This window comes from Anser anser (genome assembly GCF_964211835.1).
Source record: "Anser anser genome assembly, chromosome: 1".
Taxonomy (NCBI): domain Eukaryota; kingdom Metazoa; phylum Chordata; class Aves; order Anseriformes; family Anatidae; genus Anser; species Anser anser.
The window spans coordinates 67,961,858-67,979,679 of NC_139720.1; the positions used below are offsets into that span (position 1 = coordinate 67,961,858).

At 37.8% G+C, this 17,822-nt stretch overlaps 1 protein-coding gene across 10 annotated transcripts in view; it reads right to left on the bottom strand.

Moving 5' to 3' along the window:
- EPS8 (EGFR pathway substrate 8, signaling adaptor) overlaps window positions 1-17,822 on the bottom strand; it is a 134,147-nt gene that overhangs the window by 8,109 nt on the left and 108,216 nt on the right. For 8 of the 10 annotated variants that reach the window (XM_083831210.1, XM_083831208.1, XM_083831211.1 and 5 more), the window contains 4 exons: window positions 16,243-16,376; window positions 12,398-12,509; window positions 11,371-11,514; window positions 3,164-3,401 (listed from right to left, as the gene is read on the bottom strand). In XM_083831210.1, coding sequence (XP_083687336.1) covers window positions 3,164-3,401; window positions 11,371-11,514; window positions 12,398-12,509; window positions 16,243-16,376 — 628 coding nt within the window. The remainder of the gene's footprint in view (window positions 1-3,163; window positions 3,402-11,370; window positions 11,515-12,397; window positions 12,510-16,242; window positions 16,377-17,822) is intronic. The other 2 variants (XM_083831214.1, XM_083831206.1) reach the window with 1 other exon arrangement.

Sequence of the window (17,822 nt, forward strand, 5' to 3'; positions counted from 1 at the left end):
GAGAGAAACTTGACGTTGCAGAAGTATGCAGAGCAGTCTAGCCCTCAAGCTGCACAGGAAAATGGGTACAGAGGGTTGTTCAATTGCCATAGTTTGAGTTTCTTCCAACAGAAATATGATATTTAAAAAATGAAAACAAAAACAAAAACAGAAGGAAGAAAATAAGATTCTTTCCACTGTGGAAAGTTTATTACTTTATTGCTCAAGTTTTTGGTGCAAATCAATGTAGGCAAAAAAAATTTCACTGCTACTGAAGCATACCACCTTACAGCTAACACATTAGTAGAGTAATAAAATTTTTCAAGGGATTTTAAGAAAAGACCACAAAAGATAATTTGAATTTACTTCAAGCCTCAGCAGTGCAGCGATGGTTGGCTGACTCAATGTCATGCTTCAATTTAAAAATAACAACAAAATAAGTAGCTGTCTGTCATATCAGAGACATTGGAACTGGGGCAAGAACTTTTTATTATTATTATTATTTATTTTTTAATTAAAACCAAATTATACAAATTTGCTTTCCCACAGAACCCCTTTGTCTGATGCATTCAGTTTTATGGCTGGCCACTAACAGACAACAAACTGAAATGCTTTTCATTCATTTCACAAAATCAATTATGATGATACTGACTTCTTTTAATGCATAAAAAATGTTCTGTGGATGATTTCACAAAAAATAGGTAGAACCTGGAAGGGTGTAAATATCTTCTCAGGCACAGAACATAATGATTTAACACCCTTAACCTCTCCATGCAGTAACTCTGGTCTTATTACAAAAATACTTTGACATGCAACTTTAAGTGAACTTGAAAATTCTCAGGATTTCCTTGTTTTTAGTTTCCTTTATTCAACATTCACATTTTCACACAGAAAGAGTAACTACATCATCTTCTCTGATGCATTCAGGTGGCAAAAGTCATTCTTTTCCTCCTGTTACACTGATAGGAACAGAGGAAAAAGACACAGCACCGTATGGAAAAACTGTAAGATATTAAAATTTTTCATTCTCTTTTTTCCTTTTATATTCTCCCAACACTTTTCCAAGGATCTACCTCTCTAGCCAGTTGGATCAATAAAAACAAGGCTTTTTTTTTTTTTTTTTTAAATAAAACCACCAAAAGAAGAAAAATCCTCATCTTAACCATTTTCTTTTTCTTTTCATAAAATAGCCCCAGGCTGAAAGTGGACAAAGTATCTCTAGCAAAGTATTTGAGGCATTCAGACCCCATCAGTAATTTTTTTCCAGAGTGTGAATTGGAAGCTAAAATGACATGTGCTCAGTGGTGCGTGAAGGTCTGAGAGGGGATATATGAATAAAACCTTTAGGCAATGTTAATGAAGCATGCACCAGTTATTTTCCCCAAACAGGAAGACAGAAAGAAAATTGCTATCGTCCTTCTATTTACACAGACTTTGAAAGACTTAGGTTTTATCCACACCAAGACTATATCAGAAGATAAATATTCAGCTGTTAGGTAACAGATCCTTACTATTGTTAGATACATTACCATAAACATACAAAATACACTCAGTATCTAGTGCTCGGTACCCTGATCTTTGCAGGGTGAGGTGGGTGCTCAGGAAGCAGCTGCAAAGCAAGAGCTGCCCATTACTGTCACAGAAGCAGTTATTTTCCAAGGACTCTGAGGCACCTGAAGTCCATTGAGTGGGTTTGAGTTAAAGCCCCCGGTGAGGGCACGAATCTCAGGCATGCCCCCTGGCCTCACTGGAACCTAAGGGTGACACAGAACATGTCTTGTAACCACTTGGTCCACACCTCTTTTATAACTGTTCTGGTTTCTGGTTTTTTTTGTTTGTTTGTTTGTTATTGTTGTTTGTTTGTTATTGTTGTTGTTTGTTTGTTTTTTAAAGTGTCAAATCACCCAACAGAGGACAAGGGCAGAAGCAGGCCCTACTGCTTCTTTGGGAAGCTGCAGCAAAGCGCATTCCTCCTGCAAGGCTCATCTCCAGTTATAATTACAAGCTTTAAAGTCTGTTGCATGAAAAAACTAAAAACGTCCCAGAGCCTTCCTGAGTTTAGAGCTTAGGAGAGAGCTGGTCTACCTCCAGGCAATGCCAGAGCAGGCATATCCAAGCAGGCGTGCTTCCCATCCACTGGTGATGGGGGGGAAAGAAGCCCTCTTCAGAAAGGATTACACTCAGTTCCAGTTTTTAGCTCAAGTGGAAGTGGGATTTTCTGATAAGGCAGGGGACTGGAAAAGCTGTCAACTCCTGAACTGCAAAAGCTCATTATTTTAACAGCTACTGTTTTAGTAGCTATAGCAAATGCTTGCGTAAAAGTTTCAGTTATTTTTAAGCTAGGTAATTTCAGTGCTTAAAGTACATTTAGGAGATAAGTTATTGGCTGATTAAATAAGTTATTTTAACCAAACTGCTTTTTAGTTGATACACAGTAGGAGCTTCAGCAGCAGCCATGTTTTAAAATTACAGGGATGTCTAAAGCAGATTATTTCATGACTGCCACACACTGCTGGATGCAGGTTACCATGTTTTTCCAGCTAAAGGGTTATGGATTACATTCTCTCATCCTCCTGAGACAAGGACACACTAATTTGTTCAGTGGCCCACCAGTTGCTGTTGCTTTGACCAAGCTGAGAGGTCCTAATTATAAAAGACAAGACTCCTACAACACCATCGCAGCATGGTTTCTATGCATCAGCCAGACCTGTAAGTCCTGTTGCAGGGCTCGGATACATGTTTCAGAAAGGTACAAATTCCCTAGAAACATGGATGACCACTGATGGAAGTGTAAAAACAGTCTAACTGGTTTCAAAAGCGATTTGGATTGTAATGCAGTAGCAATGATGCATTGCAGGCAGGCAATATACATTAGCCAGAATATCAGAATAGGCATATACAGTGTTGAAAACCACAGACTGAAGATCGTAAGTAGTCATAAAGGGAGAGGATGTACTGCTGTTTTAGGACTAGCGTAAGTGCAGAAGTGTTTTGCTCCTACTTACCATCATATTTGTATAGAGAACACTGTACTTAGAAAATCAGTATTTTAAATAGGGGGTTAAAGCTAAATATATCATAAACATTTATCTGAAACACAAGGTTTTCAGGAATTCAAGGATTAAGCAAAAGATGTAGGGATGGTAGAAGTAATTTTTTTTTCTTGCTTCTTAGACAAACTTACGATCCACAGGAACTTGTTTGTTCCTCTGGCTGTCTCGTGCAACACTACCACCACTGTCGCTAGAGGTGCTGCTTTGGCGGCTGATGGTTGCTGGCGCCTTGGGCACAGGAACCGGTATAGGTGCTGGTGTGCTTGGAGGGAGGGGGACAGCTGCGGGGACAGGAGCAGGCGTTGGAGGCGGCGAAGGAGTAGCAGGAACTGGATCAGGTTGTTTTGCGGCATAGTCTGTCCTTTGTTTCTGAAAAGATGCAGAGACTTGGTTCAACAACAAAACTTGGACAAGAAGTTGGACAAACTCAGGCTTCTGAAGAAAAAGCTGAGGTGCTTTGTACCAACTGATTTCATTTACTGCACAAAAACATCCAACTTGCCAGAAACAGTTTCAAAATTTGCCAGAGCTTGATTTGGTATCATTGTCAGACATAAAACTCAGAACAATCACATCACATGAAATGCATTTATTTCTTTCAAACAGATGATTTCTATAAATAAAATAGTTTTAAAATTCTGAACTTTATTATCTGGCACTTTTGAACAGCTTCCAAAATTTTTGAATTGTTGGGAGTTTATCAGTATAAAAACATATGTTTTATAGAAGTTATGTTAAAAATAGTGAAAAATGAACATGTCCAGCCACACCTAAGCCTGACTAATGATTTAACTTATGAACGTCACCAAAGTTGGAATAACACATTGTTTCTTGAGCTGCAGACACTTTTTAAGAGGTTCCTGCTCCTCCTACCTATTCAGTAGTGCCATTTCAACTATTTGTATGAGCACCAACAAGCCACCTCAATGCAACAATGCAATTAAACAAACTCCACAATTCTTGGAATAAATTCACCCCAAAACTTTTCTAACAGCATGCAAATTATCTTGCTGTTAATAGCTAGCTGGCAGATGCCTCAAAATAATTTGGGGGAATAATTTCTTCTCTCCTTTGCCTTTAGAATGGTGCCAGTTACGGGAAGAGACATGCATATTCGCAAAGTAGTCCCAACGACAGACAAGCCCAGAAGCTTGTAACTAGCTTATGTTACTTTTTTCTTTCCAACAATTCCAATTTCACAGCTCACTGTTTTAACACTGCTCCTTCTCTGCAGTTTTAGACTAACACAGCTTGAAAGTTTAATATTAAAATTTGCTTGCTCAGTACTGATGTCTCATTTCTTAGTTATGAGAAGTCTGCTTATTTTGGTATGAAAATAGATGAATACATTCCCCAGACTCATTGTTCCATCCCGAAATAAAATTTGCTATTTCCTTAGAGGCTGAGGGTTTATGGCAGATCAAGTAGAGAAATATTTGTAGGAGCCATATGTTAGAAACTGAACAGCACATCACTGCCCTGTCAACAAGCAAACCTTTATAAAATGTCAACAACTGCCCTTATGCAGTAATCCTCCACTTGGTGCATCTAACTGATGGGCGAGGCATTCTGTAGTGAGTGTGAACTGGGATTGTAAACACTAAGCACTGCAGGGTTACACCAACCAAAAATCTATCCCATCAGGTTCTATAAAGCCTAGGAAAAAAAATGTATTTTGCTTCCCTTAGATCATTTTTCACTTAAACTGTAGTAGTCAGCTACTGAAGCAAACATATGTCCTACAATACATTCTCCATTAAACCTTTTCAGTTTCTGTTCTTAGCATTTAAAAAGCGTTCATATGGACCATTTTGTGTTCATCTTGTGCAGTGCACAGTGGAGACATTTAAAAAAAAAATCATATAGCTGACTTTTCAGTATTCTACTATTTTGATGTGAAGACAATAAAACACTTTTTTAAATAAAATCTCAAATGCCAAAAAAAAGTGAAACGTGGAATATAAGAGAACAAGCAGAATGTTGTATATTTAAGAAATTTACATAGAGATTTACTATGATATATCCAAAATTATGTTAATGAATTTAAGAATTTCACAGATTTTAAAATATTCTAACAATATAAATAAAATCTACCTTTTGTTCACAGATTCATATTTCTAAGACTACTATCCCCACAATATACCACCATGCATGTCCCTGACCTTCTTAACCAACATGCAAAGAAAAAGCACCACTCTTTATGGTAGAGAGGATTCATTACAAACTAATGCATCAGCTGCGTATCACCACAGTCACAATCCAGAAGTGATAGCAAAACATCACATATAGCTCTCAACAGATGATACTAATGTAGGTTCTGAAACATGTAATCACAAACTGCAATCACAAGCCTCATCAAAACAACTTACTGCATGCTAGAGTGAAAATAACTAATCTGGAAACATCACTCAAATTCTAAATTTAAAGACGAAACAACATTGAAATACACTTCAATTTTTGCTGAACACTGCACAAAAGCCAATTATACACTTGAATCAATTTAACATTTTTTTTTTTTGACCACTTCTTTCTTTAATTCCAGATATTCTGAGGACATCCACAGATTCATCCCATCACTTCTATTCATTGCTACAAAGAAAACAAGCATGCACTATGGAATTTGGTAACTACATCATCTAAAAGAGTCATTTTTGAGGTTCAAATCAGAATAGTAATTTTGTTACCTCTGAAAGCTCTCCCAGCAATTGCTGTGAGGAAAATGGAGTAAATCATACCAAAGAGTATTGTTAGTAAGGTAAAAAGTAACCGCCTCACGCATCTCCTGAAATTTTACACACACTAGCAATTTAAAAACAAAACAACATCAGTGCTAATAATTACCTCTTCTTACTCACTAAGCAAGTCATATAATGAGCTATTCTCATTTTTTTCTTTCGGACCATGAATGGAGTACTGGCTACTTCAACACACATATGTGAAGCCATATCAGCAATGAGATCTTTTCAAAGCACCTATCCAGACAGACAGAAACTTTGGAATAGATTAAAAAAAAAAAAAAAAAAGATGAATGTGTATCTGTGACGATGCGAATGATGTCACAACTGTAGAATACTGAGAATTAAATCAGAACAGGTATGGGAAAAAAAGCTTATTTACTGGAGTTTAAAAATATTGAGTAGCTTACAAAACAAGGTAAAGATTGCTGCTGGCAGACATAGAATCATGCAGTCATATCATACCTTGAGTTGGGAGGGACCCACAAGAATCATCGAGTCCCATTCCTGGGTCCACACAGAACCACCCAAAAACCAGACCCTATGTCTTAGAGCGTTGCCTAAACGCTTCTTGAATGCTGCCGCGACCACTTCCCAGGGTAGCCTGTTCCAGTGCCTGACCAGCCTTTCGGTGCAGAACCTTTTCTTGACAGCTAACCTGAACCTCCCCTGTTGCAGCTCCATACTGTTCCCTTGGGTCCTATTGCTGGTCACCAGAAAGAATAGGCTTGTACCCCCTAATTTGCTAACAGCCATCAGAAGAATCCTGTGTTTTTTCCCCCTTCCTTACATTTTTTTAAAGAATAAATTTAACTCATTTAAATTGGAATAAATCCATTAAATTGTTTGGAACAGTGATGATGCATACTTACTAGAAGTCTGGATATGGTAGAGAAGCTTGCTAGAACTAGATTTTTATTTCATTTTTTTTTCCAGAAAATATTTTTATTTTACAGAAAAAAAAAAGAGGTCCCACAGCTCTTTTTCAACCTGCTACAGGCTTTACCTTGTCAAAAAAAAAAAAAAAAAGACAAAACATGATTTGATCTATTTTTAATGTAAACAAGACAATAAAACTGAGCAAAAGTGGTAACTGTATCAACCCTAGTTCTTAATCATTGTAAAAACAAAATATGGGAACAATGTATTTTCAAATACATTTTGACATCAAAAATGGGGAATGTGTGTGTTCAAACTATGACAAATTCACACTGCATTAAAGACTCACTGGATATAACCATAAGTAGCATTAGTGCTGGGAAATGCTCTCATTCAGATAACACAGAGCACCTTCCATTTACTTTCTTTCTGAACATTATAGTATTACATTCCCGTTGGCTGTGACAGAAGCTCACGAAGAGGGGTGCAGAGCATTCAGCTTTAGTTTCATCAATAGCATGGTTTTGTGGATATTTTCTTGAGACTCACACTGGGGGCTTCACAATTTCAGGGCACCTACCTCCTTCCTTAGGCTGTATTTATACAGACAAGGGAGAACCAACTGTCTGTCTACACTCAGAAGGGACAATGAAGTACCTAGGACTGGGAAAGGAAATTTCAAGTGAGGTCTTTTACTTGAGTTGCCTTTGGTGGGCTCAGTTATTACACAGAATCAGACAGAATTCTGTGTAATTCTATTACACAGAATTAATACTATTAATACTATTATGAGGCACCTGCTTTACACTTTGTGGGGCGTAAGGAATTTATGGTTTTACAGGATTTACAAACCCATCTTGCTAGAATCTTGCCAGAAGGAAAGAAGTAGATTAGAAGGAACAAATGAAAAATTTAGACAGAATTTACTTACACAGATTGTTATTAGCCAAGCTTAGTCCCCATTTCCTACAAATATATGTATATATTTGGGGAGCACTATGTGGACTTTTAATTTTTAGCAATCATGCCCTTTTTTACAATTATTCATTACATTTCTGTTTAATAAATGCCATCCCATAATTTGGGATTAGATCAATGTTGAATTGGACAGAAAACTACCTTTCTTCTAAAGCCATCAAAAAGCCTTGGTCTGATGGCGACTTTAAAGAGCGTTTAATATGAAACAAAATAAAAGAGATACTGGCTCATGATCAAAAATTGTGACATCTCTTTGGCCACAACAAAATGAGCACCTGGCAACTACATCTCTGCATTATCAAGCACTTCATGATCTGCGGGAAAGACACAAGTTGGCAAAAGATGAGTATGACACTATGACACTAACTTGGAGCACAAATGCTGTGCCTGAGAGAAAACAACTTCCCCCAGAGAGATATTTTCAGTGAGCTGCTAAACAAAGAGACTTGAAAGAAAGGTTTTGATGGTAGATCGCCAAGAAACCCAAAGGATGCTTGTCCCAAATGAAGTGGAGACTTTTATCTCAGTGTTTACATACCAAAAGCATGACTCATAAATATACTGTATCACTTCTATGGACAGTCAAGGTTTATTAAAATAAGACTAGAGGACTGCATTTGGCTTAACATTTACTGTCTGTGCCTCGAGATTTCATATACATCACTGAGAAAATAGCTGCCTCACCTCACAAAAGGTGTCATGAGATTAATTAGCACACCCAGCAAGATACAAACCTCTACCCTAATTATGGTTTCCATATTTCCTTTTGAAAAGCATTAAAAAATATTATAAAAGGCACAGAAAATAGGAAATACTGTGATTAATTATTTTGTCTGTTCTCTGGGAATACTTGTATATAAGGAGAAGTTCAAGTGCTTGGGAAACTGTTTATATTATCTGTAGAGGATGGTGAAGTATGACTGCTGTTCCACCATAAAGAAGCAGACTAAATGACCAACACCAAAGGAAACTGATAGTGTATAATTAACATTAGTGGAAGATATAAACAACCATCAAAAAGCTCTACTAAATCTACAAAAGTACTAAAAGCAAGGGTTTTACTGGAAATAATTCCAGACATTTTTTTTTTTTTTTTCTCCCCTGACCAGAACAACAATGTTACAGACTCTGACTCACAAAGACAATGAAATTACTAGGACATTGGTTACAATGGTCCTGCAAGTATCATCTGTAGGATCAGTTCATTGCTTTCAAGTAACTATCTGGGACCTGGATCCTGAAAGGGACTGAGAGAAGAATTAGGTTCTAATCTACCATGTGGACTCACAGAGGGCACAGAGCGAGAGTAAAACAAATATTGCAGCTCTGAGAAAAGTTGTGATAATCAGCATCCATCTCTCAGAGAAAGGGTGTCAGTCTGTAAAATGACTGAATGGAAAAATAATCCGTTTTATTATGAAGAAGAATCCTTCATAATAATCTGGAAACCTATTTTGGTCAGCTATGCTTTGAAGTCCATTATCCTGAAACGAAACACGCTTCTCTTGTGCGTCGCACTTATCTGCGACAAAGAGTGGACCAGGGTGCTCGACACAGCTAGCACACCACTTTGAAAATAGTCCTTTGAAAACCGAAGACAACTCAGCAGACTGGCAGAAATCTGGACAGCAACAGGCACTCAGAGCCTGCTTGTGTTCAGGGTCTCTCAAAGGCACTGATATGAACAGCTTCAATTCCCTGCTCTGCCCACAAGCTCTCCTGTTTGACCTTGGGTCAGGCAGTAATCCCTAGAATGCCTCATTTCTCTCTGAAATAGCAGCAATGTCTCTTGGCATTGTTATGAAAATAAATAGCGTTATGCAAAAAGGATCCCAAATGAACCATGTAGCTATCACAGAGAAAGAAATGAATGAGTACATGCAGCAGTCCTAAAATTATCATAATCAACATAATGTTGAGAACAACATTACTGACATGTCTTGGTAAAGACTTCCTTTATCCTATGTAATTCATTATATTCTTAAATACTTTTGCAGCATTTAAAACTCACATTTGAATATGATAAAGCTACAGCTGAAATAAACAATGGCTTGTAGGGAACAACCTGCCAGAGGGGAAAGAAAAAATTATCTTAAAAGTTGTTCTCTGTCCCCAATTTTCATGGCTTCATGGAGAATGCTTTGTGAAAATGATTATTTTACTACTTCCTATGCCATGTAATTATTTCAAATAGAAAACATCAAAACCTGCAGTGCATTAAAAAAAAAATAGTATAAGAACTTCTATTCAGTTCTATACTTTAGTCTGCTCAATATTTCTTGGCAAATTCCAAACACACAGAATTACATGCACTTAAAGAAAATAAGTCAGATCTTTAAACCAGGATTTGAAAAGCACTCTAGATGCATGCTTCACTTCACACAGAGCTAAAAAGCATAATCAATTTATAAAGAGCTCATACCTTATTGGCAAACAATTACGCATAGGAAAAACTCAGAAATGATCTGATTAAAGCCCAGCAAGCTCAGGATACATCCTCCACATGAGTGTGGGAGAAATAAGATAGGACCTGTTTATCAAGAGACTTTCCATATCCATGGAAAGACTGGAAACACTGCAAAAGCTGCAGCTTTCATGATAACTCTGCATACATAATTTGGCACAGTGACACCTGCAGCTGGAACTTTTAGATGAGTCTGCAATAAACTGTTAACAATAACATTATGGCATTTCTTGTTTTTCAGTCAACAGCTGGTGCATGTAGGCACAAGGAACAAATATTAGATTAAATAACATTTAATTCAACTTCAAGTTTCAACAGAAGTTTGGCTTCCATTTGGACTGAAAGTCTCATTTAGAGTCAGGCCTGGAATTTCTGCTTAATCTGAAATTGTTTGCCTAATTTTTCAAAATCATTAGATATAAGAGGGAAGAAACAGAACTTATAAAATATGATATTTTATTTTATGAGCCTCCAGACAACTTAAATTTGGTGTAAAAATATATATTACAACTTTATCCTTTAAGTCTTTAAATCCTTACTCAGGCAGACAATTGCACTGATGTAAGATTGGGGGGGAGATACGGGGTTTGGTGTTTTGTTTATTTGTTTTTTAATGTTTTACCCTCTAATTCTGTTCAGCATATATATATATATAAAGTTAATTCTGTAGTATAATATGAAAGAAATAAAACCAAAATTAGTTTAGTAAACTAAATTGCTGATGATGCACAGGAATAATAATTGAAAATAACTACTTCGTGAATTCAAAAGCAAAGACACCTGTTTTTTACAACTCCAAAATTACTGTAATTAAATAAATTTGAAACTAAGATTGAAACACACACAAAGAGAGAAAATAAAAAGAAATAAAAAGAAAAACTAGTGTTCACTCTCCTAGAAGTAACAAAGAATACCCTACCTTAAATAATTCAAACTCCTTCTTTGGCATCAACAGCTATCAATGCACAAAAGATATTTGCAATTAAAATAAATGCATAAACATCCATTAGGGTGGAAATTACCACCTCTAAGTAAATAACCAGAAAAAAAGCTCTAAAGGAAAAGACTTTGCTATATCTCTATCAACTTTATTCTCTTGTTAGACTCCATGCAATACAGAAATAAACTTCAGCCTGTAAAAGAAACATACATCTTTTGACATATCAGTAGACTATGAAATTATTTTAGCTTTGCTGTGAATCTCTTCCTGCTTTGTGCACGCACAAACAAGTACACACACACTCTTCAAAAGAAATTTTGTCTCCCAAGGAGTGGATGGTACCTGGATGGTGCGGGTATACACAGGTTCTGGCAATCCTAGACCACCTTCATAATTCCTCAGAGGGTCCAAAATGTTGTTTGGCACAAAGCCTGCATTGCCGCTTTTATTCCGAACCTTCCACCACTGCTTTCTGTCATCCAGAATCTGAAATAATTTGGTAACATAATTACACATTTTTTCTGACTTTCCTCCTGCCAGCATTTACATCATTTCCAAACAAAATCATAACTTTGCCAGGTTCTGTGATTGTCAACAGATCTTACACAGATGTTACACAGCCCTGTAGGCTTCCTTGATTATCACCATAAGTAATTCTACATCATAGTAATTCACTTTTCAAAATGTGACTCTCAAGAAAGAATATGGTAGAAAAGCATGCAAATGAACCTGTGTGAACTCAGACATGTGCCGGACAACACAGTGGAATAAAAATCAAGTACTTGTACAGAGAGGCTGGCATCTCTACAGCCTGTGTGCTAACAAAAGGAAAAACTGCTAACAACCCAAGGGAAAATGCATGACTCTACGACAGCACAAATTTGGAGAGAGTGCATTTCTGAGTAAAGAAGGAACTGGAGCAGGATGGCCAGCAGAAATCTGGGTTCTGACTATGAGCAGTGCAGCCTTATACACAACATTTTCTCTCTGTTACTTCCTCCCCTCTACATTTTTGTCTGTCTCTCAGGGTACCATAGCTTCCAGGAAAGGACAGTCTTTCACTGTGTGTACACAGGTAGTGTTTGACAGAGCCAGTTATTTACATACTACCAAATGATGCTTTTAAATGAGAAGACAGGAGAAACACACAATTATATTTACAGCATGAATCTCTAGAGCAATGAGCTGTAACTCAGCACAGGATTTCTGTTTATCTTGTCTACGATGCAAAACAAATTAATTGAACTTTCCATATTAATGGAGATCAATCAGATAAAAACATTGAAGTCCTTACTGCTGCCCACAGGAAAGGTACCCTCAGCTTTGACTAGTACCAGAAATTTGTGTCATCTCTTTGCAAAAAAGTTACCTCTACTATCTCTTCTTTCATGACAGAAAGCTCACTGTTGTTTCTTGCCATAAACTCGTACTTGCATTTGGCATATTTCTTGGACTGCGTTTTATTGTGTGCTTCATAATTTCTGCAATGCAAAGATCAGACTATTGTTCAGTGAGACATTCAAGCAAATAAAAATATAGATAAAACACCCTCTTTCAACAACCCGCAAAACATTTAAACAACAAAAAGAACATAACTTGCTGCTGCTATAGAACCGTCTATTCACAACATACTTACTAAATATGTACACATCAAGAAAAGAAAAAAAGAAAAATGTGGTTGAGTTGCATGAACCTTAAGAACTGATAATCTTTATTGGCTCACTGCTTGCAATGTGTATGATAATTACTTGGATTTGCAGGTGCCAGTTTATTAAGATAAATATGCACATTATATTTAGTCTTATTTCTTATAGAGAACTACAGTAGGTTAAACAATCATTTCCCATACTAATAAATGAATATACTTGGTATACACTTAGTATCTTGTGCTTTGCACTAAATTGTCTTTCTAGCATTCATTATAAATTAAGCTTCAAGTCACATTGACATTGATACCAATGGAATTAAACTCCAAGAAATGCTTGCCTGCTGCAGATCAGTTTTCTTAATTGTTTATAAGATATCATAACCTCTAAGAATCTCAAATTATTGCATCAATTAAGAGCAGGGTTCGTTGTAAAGTAAAGCATACCACAGCATACATCAGCAGCATTCTTTTCCTTGAGGAAAGATCTGTTCACGTTGCCTTTGGGTTACAAGTTACTAGTTTCTTTAATGTGCTACCTCTTCAAAGTAAGAAGTCCCCCACCCCCCTCAAAATACATCCAAAAGAAACAGTAACATTATTCACCTATTGTAAATAACACTTAAAAACCCAAATCCTTACCAAACAGTAAAGCTTAAAACAAAACAATGATAAAACAAACAAACAAACAAAAATAATAAAAAAAACACAACAGCAAAAAAAATAAACAAACAATGGCTTGGCATACAACATCACAGCACAGGGATACAAATGCAGATGTCTGCTGATGTTGGTGCTGTGCAGCAATGGATCCCAGGTGTGTGCCTCAGCAATCCAGGAGTTACCTAGCTATTGCATGGCTGTGGAGAACTGTCTCACTTGACTTGAAGAGCAGAACAAAGAAACAGTCATATTTAGATTGAAAATGTATTATTTTGAAAGAAAGACAAAACACTTAGAGCATTTAAAGGAGAGAGCAAAAAACATGGGATAAACCACAGCCTTCAGAATACCTATTATGAGGTTTAGAGACATGTGAGTAATCCCAATTTTTTCAGCCACCCACTCAAAATTTATATAATTTTGAGGTGCTTTCTTATTAGTTTGGGGATATGACTAACCCACCTCTGAAGGTAGTATTACTGGTAGACTGCCTTTCCAATCTCATTTTATTAACTGTCTTCCTGCCTAGTCGACTGCTAGCTATCCCAATCCCTCCAAAAGACATAACTCAGGAAGGATTATTATTATTATTAATATTATTAATAATAATAGCTTATGCACTTATGCTTCAGTGTTACCCCAGTCTGGTGCAATCAACAGCAATATCCCCAGCACATGGGCCGGACAGTGGCTATATACTGCTGAAGAGATGATAACTCCTCAAGCCCACCTTAATGAGCCAAACTGTTTATGTTGGGTACAAATGCCCCCAGAGCTTCCATCCACCAATCTTCTGCTGCCTTCTCCTATTGCCTGCCAGATATGCTGTAACTGCAGCTCTGCTGTGCACGCTGCAGGAGAGCCCGATAGATTGCACTGAGCCCCAGGGTGCTGTTCCAGAAATGACAGTACAAAAACAACTAAATGGCATGCTATTTTGAAACACCTTACAACTTTTTGAAAAACTGTTCAGTGCTCTTTCAGCATTAGACAGAGCCCTTGATATAGCTAGTAACACACTGGAAGTTTAAGATCCTGATGCTTAGTTTAAGTCACCCAAGGAAAGCATGCCGTACTGGAGGTCCTGGCACACTGGAATAAGGCTCACTCAAGTTCTCTGTGATTACGTGCTCTTTGGACCTGCATGTCTCTGCACAGGTAGTGGGTGGCTCAGTCACTGCCTTCAGACTGCTCGTGAAAGCCAGCTTTCAACAAGGACCAGCAAACAGAGGCTGAAACATCCAGCTTGTATTTCTTGTTCCTTCCCCCCAAACCTCCTTCCCTCTGCACCTGCTTCTTCACAGGTGCTTTACAATTTATCTTTAAATGGAAGTTACTAAGGGTAATACATATTAACAGCTTTCACCCAATAAGGAACTCCTACCAGGAATGTATTATGTGTCTCGAGAGCCAATCAACAAATGGAAGTTTACATCGCGTTGGATCAGGAAATAGCGGCACACCGTAAACGTCTGCATCAGTACCAGCCATCTAGACTCCCTCCTGCCATCACTGGTAAGAAACAGGCACCACCACTGCATGTCTCATTTCACATCTTTCAAAAGACTGACTTCACCTGACGTGACCTGCTTCTTAGAAACACACCTTTCTCTTTGCCCTCTACAAAGGAAGCTTGGATGACTCATTCAGTTACAGCCAGATATGCTGATATCATCAATGGGTCAATGCAATAAGCCCCATTCTTTAAACCTGAAATAGAGGCAACAGCCTTTGCATTACTTTCATTCTTGCTCTGAAAGGACAAAACAGGTCTTATTGCATTACAGATAAAAGAGAAAAGAATTTCTAGCGCAGATCATTTAGATTGCAAGCTGAGTGGTCCTCAGACAAGAACCCTCAAAGTAACCAAGATGGAGAAAATGATTAGAGATGACCATTATGGTTGCTGTTGTTACAAAGAATAAATACAAAATTCAGAAGAACAATGGAGTCTTCACCCTGCACACCACTTGGGAATTCATTTGCATGCAGATTAACAACAGCATCTTCTAGCTCATAGCTCAAAATTAGGGGTTATGCAAATTATGACTTGTATCAACACTGTTTTTACCAGCAATCTGATCACAAAAGTTTAGTTTAAGCACCTTCCATGGCACATGAGCTAAAATACTCTTCAAACAGTACATAAGGAATACGGTTTGGTGTGGGGACGCAATTATAGCACTACTTTACTGATTTACTTCCACAGCTTGTACCAGCAGAAATTCTACATGCCAACGGGGTTGAGACTCCAAGGATCACTGCGTTTCACCATCTATTCAGATTTAGGCTAAAATGAAGGGGATGAAAGAGGATGTGCAAGAAGACCATGGTTGCTATGCAAACACTTTGTAGCTTTGTTCATAATGAGAATGGAAGAAACAATTAGTTACTATTCTGGAAGTGGGCATTTATACACCAGCCCAGAACATCAAAAGCAGGATACTAAGGAGTAGCAAGTGAACAACTAAACAAATCAAACAATCATTCAAAACAAGGACAGATGAATCTCAGAGTGTACTTGTAATTCTTTGTAGTTCCAAAGAGAGCAAAGAATAATTTTTTAAAAATTTGAAATAAAGCAGAAAAAAAAAATAAAAATTAAACCCAAATAGCAGGATCCTGTGTTCTCTATCAGATTGGAATTTTGCTGTATCATTTTTGACAAAGGCAAGAATTTAACAGCATACATAAACATGTTTCATAGAAATGATAGTGAAAGAGTCCTATGGATGTGCCTGTGAGAAGCAAAAGCAGAACAGCCACTGCTAGCCAGAGTGGCTGCCTTATAGAAATAAGGATCTGCGCCAGGCACAAACAGAGGTGAACAGAGACACCACCACCCCAGCAGCAATAGGTCGGGACAGTTATCCACAGCACCACGTACAACATTGATTCAGTGTTACCTATCTACATGTCGGCTAACAGTTTGCTTAAAGGCAGCAACAGCTGCCCCTTGGTCCAGCAGAGGCCCTCTTTTGTACACTGTGTTACTGAATGCATACCCATCAGACGGAGGGTAGTCGGGAACACTGGGAGGCTGGAAGACAAAAAAGAGACAAAGACGAAAAGGGGATTAGTGTCACACACAGCAACACACTGCCTGCTTCGCCTAATCCAGGGCCCCCGTGCTCCCCGCCAGCACTCCCATGTCCTTGTTCTCAGGTGCTCACATTCTGCTATGAAATGTTAATAGCTTCTGCATTTCAAATACGTACGCAGAGAGATCAAAAGGATAAGAATAAAAGAATTTCAGTCCTAAGTCACCCTCCTGCATTAATATTACAGTGGATATTCTTTAGAAAAAACAGTTCTCTGGGGCAAGGTCCGCGTCATCTCTTAGGTATCTCTACAGCAACAAAAGTTATAAACAATGCCTGAATGACTTTAAAACAAATGGCACTGAGAAACTGCTCTGAGCTTTTGTTCTAAATGTACACTTCAAGCCAGAAAACTCTAGCTAGCTAACCATAAGTGTGTGTAAGAAATAAAAGCTCCCAAGTAAAATTATCACCCTATTTCAGGATCATAATATCAAGCGGCTCATTTATGTCGCCCTCTCACAGAACATGATTGAAGTCAAAGAAGAAATGCAAAAAGGAAGGTAGTACTTCGTGTAATTAAGGATTATAATTAAAGGAAACAATCACAACTTATTACAAGCACACATAGAAAATTCTTTTTAAGCAGCATTCCTTTAAAAAAAAGCTACCTTAAATCCAGCAGTGATACTCTTCTTCTATTAAGAATTATTTCAATGTCCATTCCCCAAAAGAAAGACAAGATGAGCAGTTCATTTCTGGGGATTATGAAACTGAGGATGCTCATTCTTGATCTTTTTCTTATACCACCATCCAGTTGCACAACAAGATAGAACAGCTGAGATTCACCACAAGTTGCCAAATCTCTATACCCTGGCCTTTTTTTCTTGCTGTGTGGCTACAGAAAAGCCACCCTCCTCAAGCCTGCCTCCAAGTATCTGACCTGGCACCCAGAAACACTTGCCTACGGTGTTGAGTGTTTGTAATAAGAAATTAAAAACACACAGAGGGGAAAACAAAAACAAAAACAAAACACCCTATACAAACAGAATTTTCTTTAAAAATACATGATTATAACCTCTTTGAAAAAAAAAAACTCTCAAGTGTCACCGACTTTGTAACTCACATCAAAAGACACCCAGGAAGCAGGAACTCATTTTTACTTCACACAGAAATTATTTTCATCTCCTGAGCCTCACTGGACTCTCATCACCAGCTCCCCACTGTTTCACTGCCATTTGAAGTCCCCATCGCTCAGATGACTACCTTCAAACCCCTTGGTGGGAGCTGTATGTGCAACTACGTCTTAGGATACAGGATTGGAAAGAAAAAGAAAAAAACACCTCATGAATAAGGCTTCCCAGTGCACATGCTCAATATGCCCTCCCAGCAGGACCAGCCTCCACCCCCACCTGCACCACCCACTGAGGCACAGGGCTCATGAG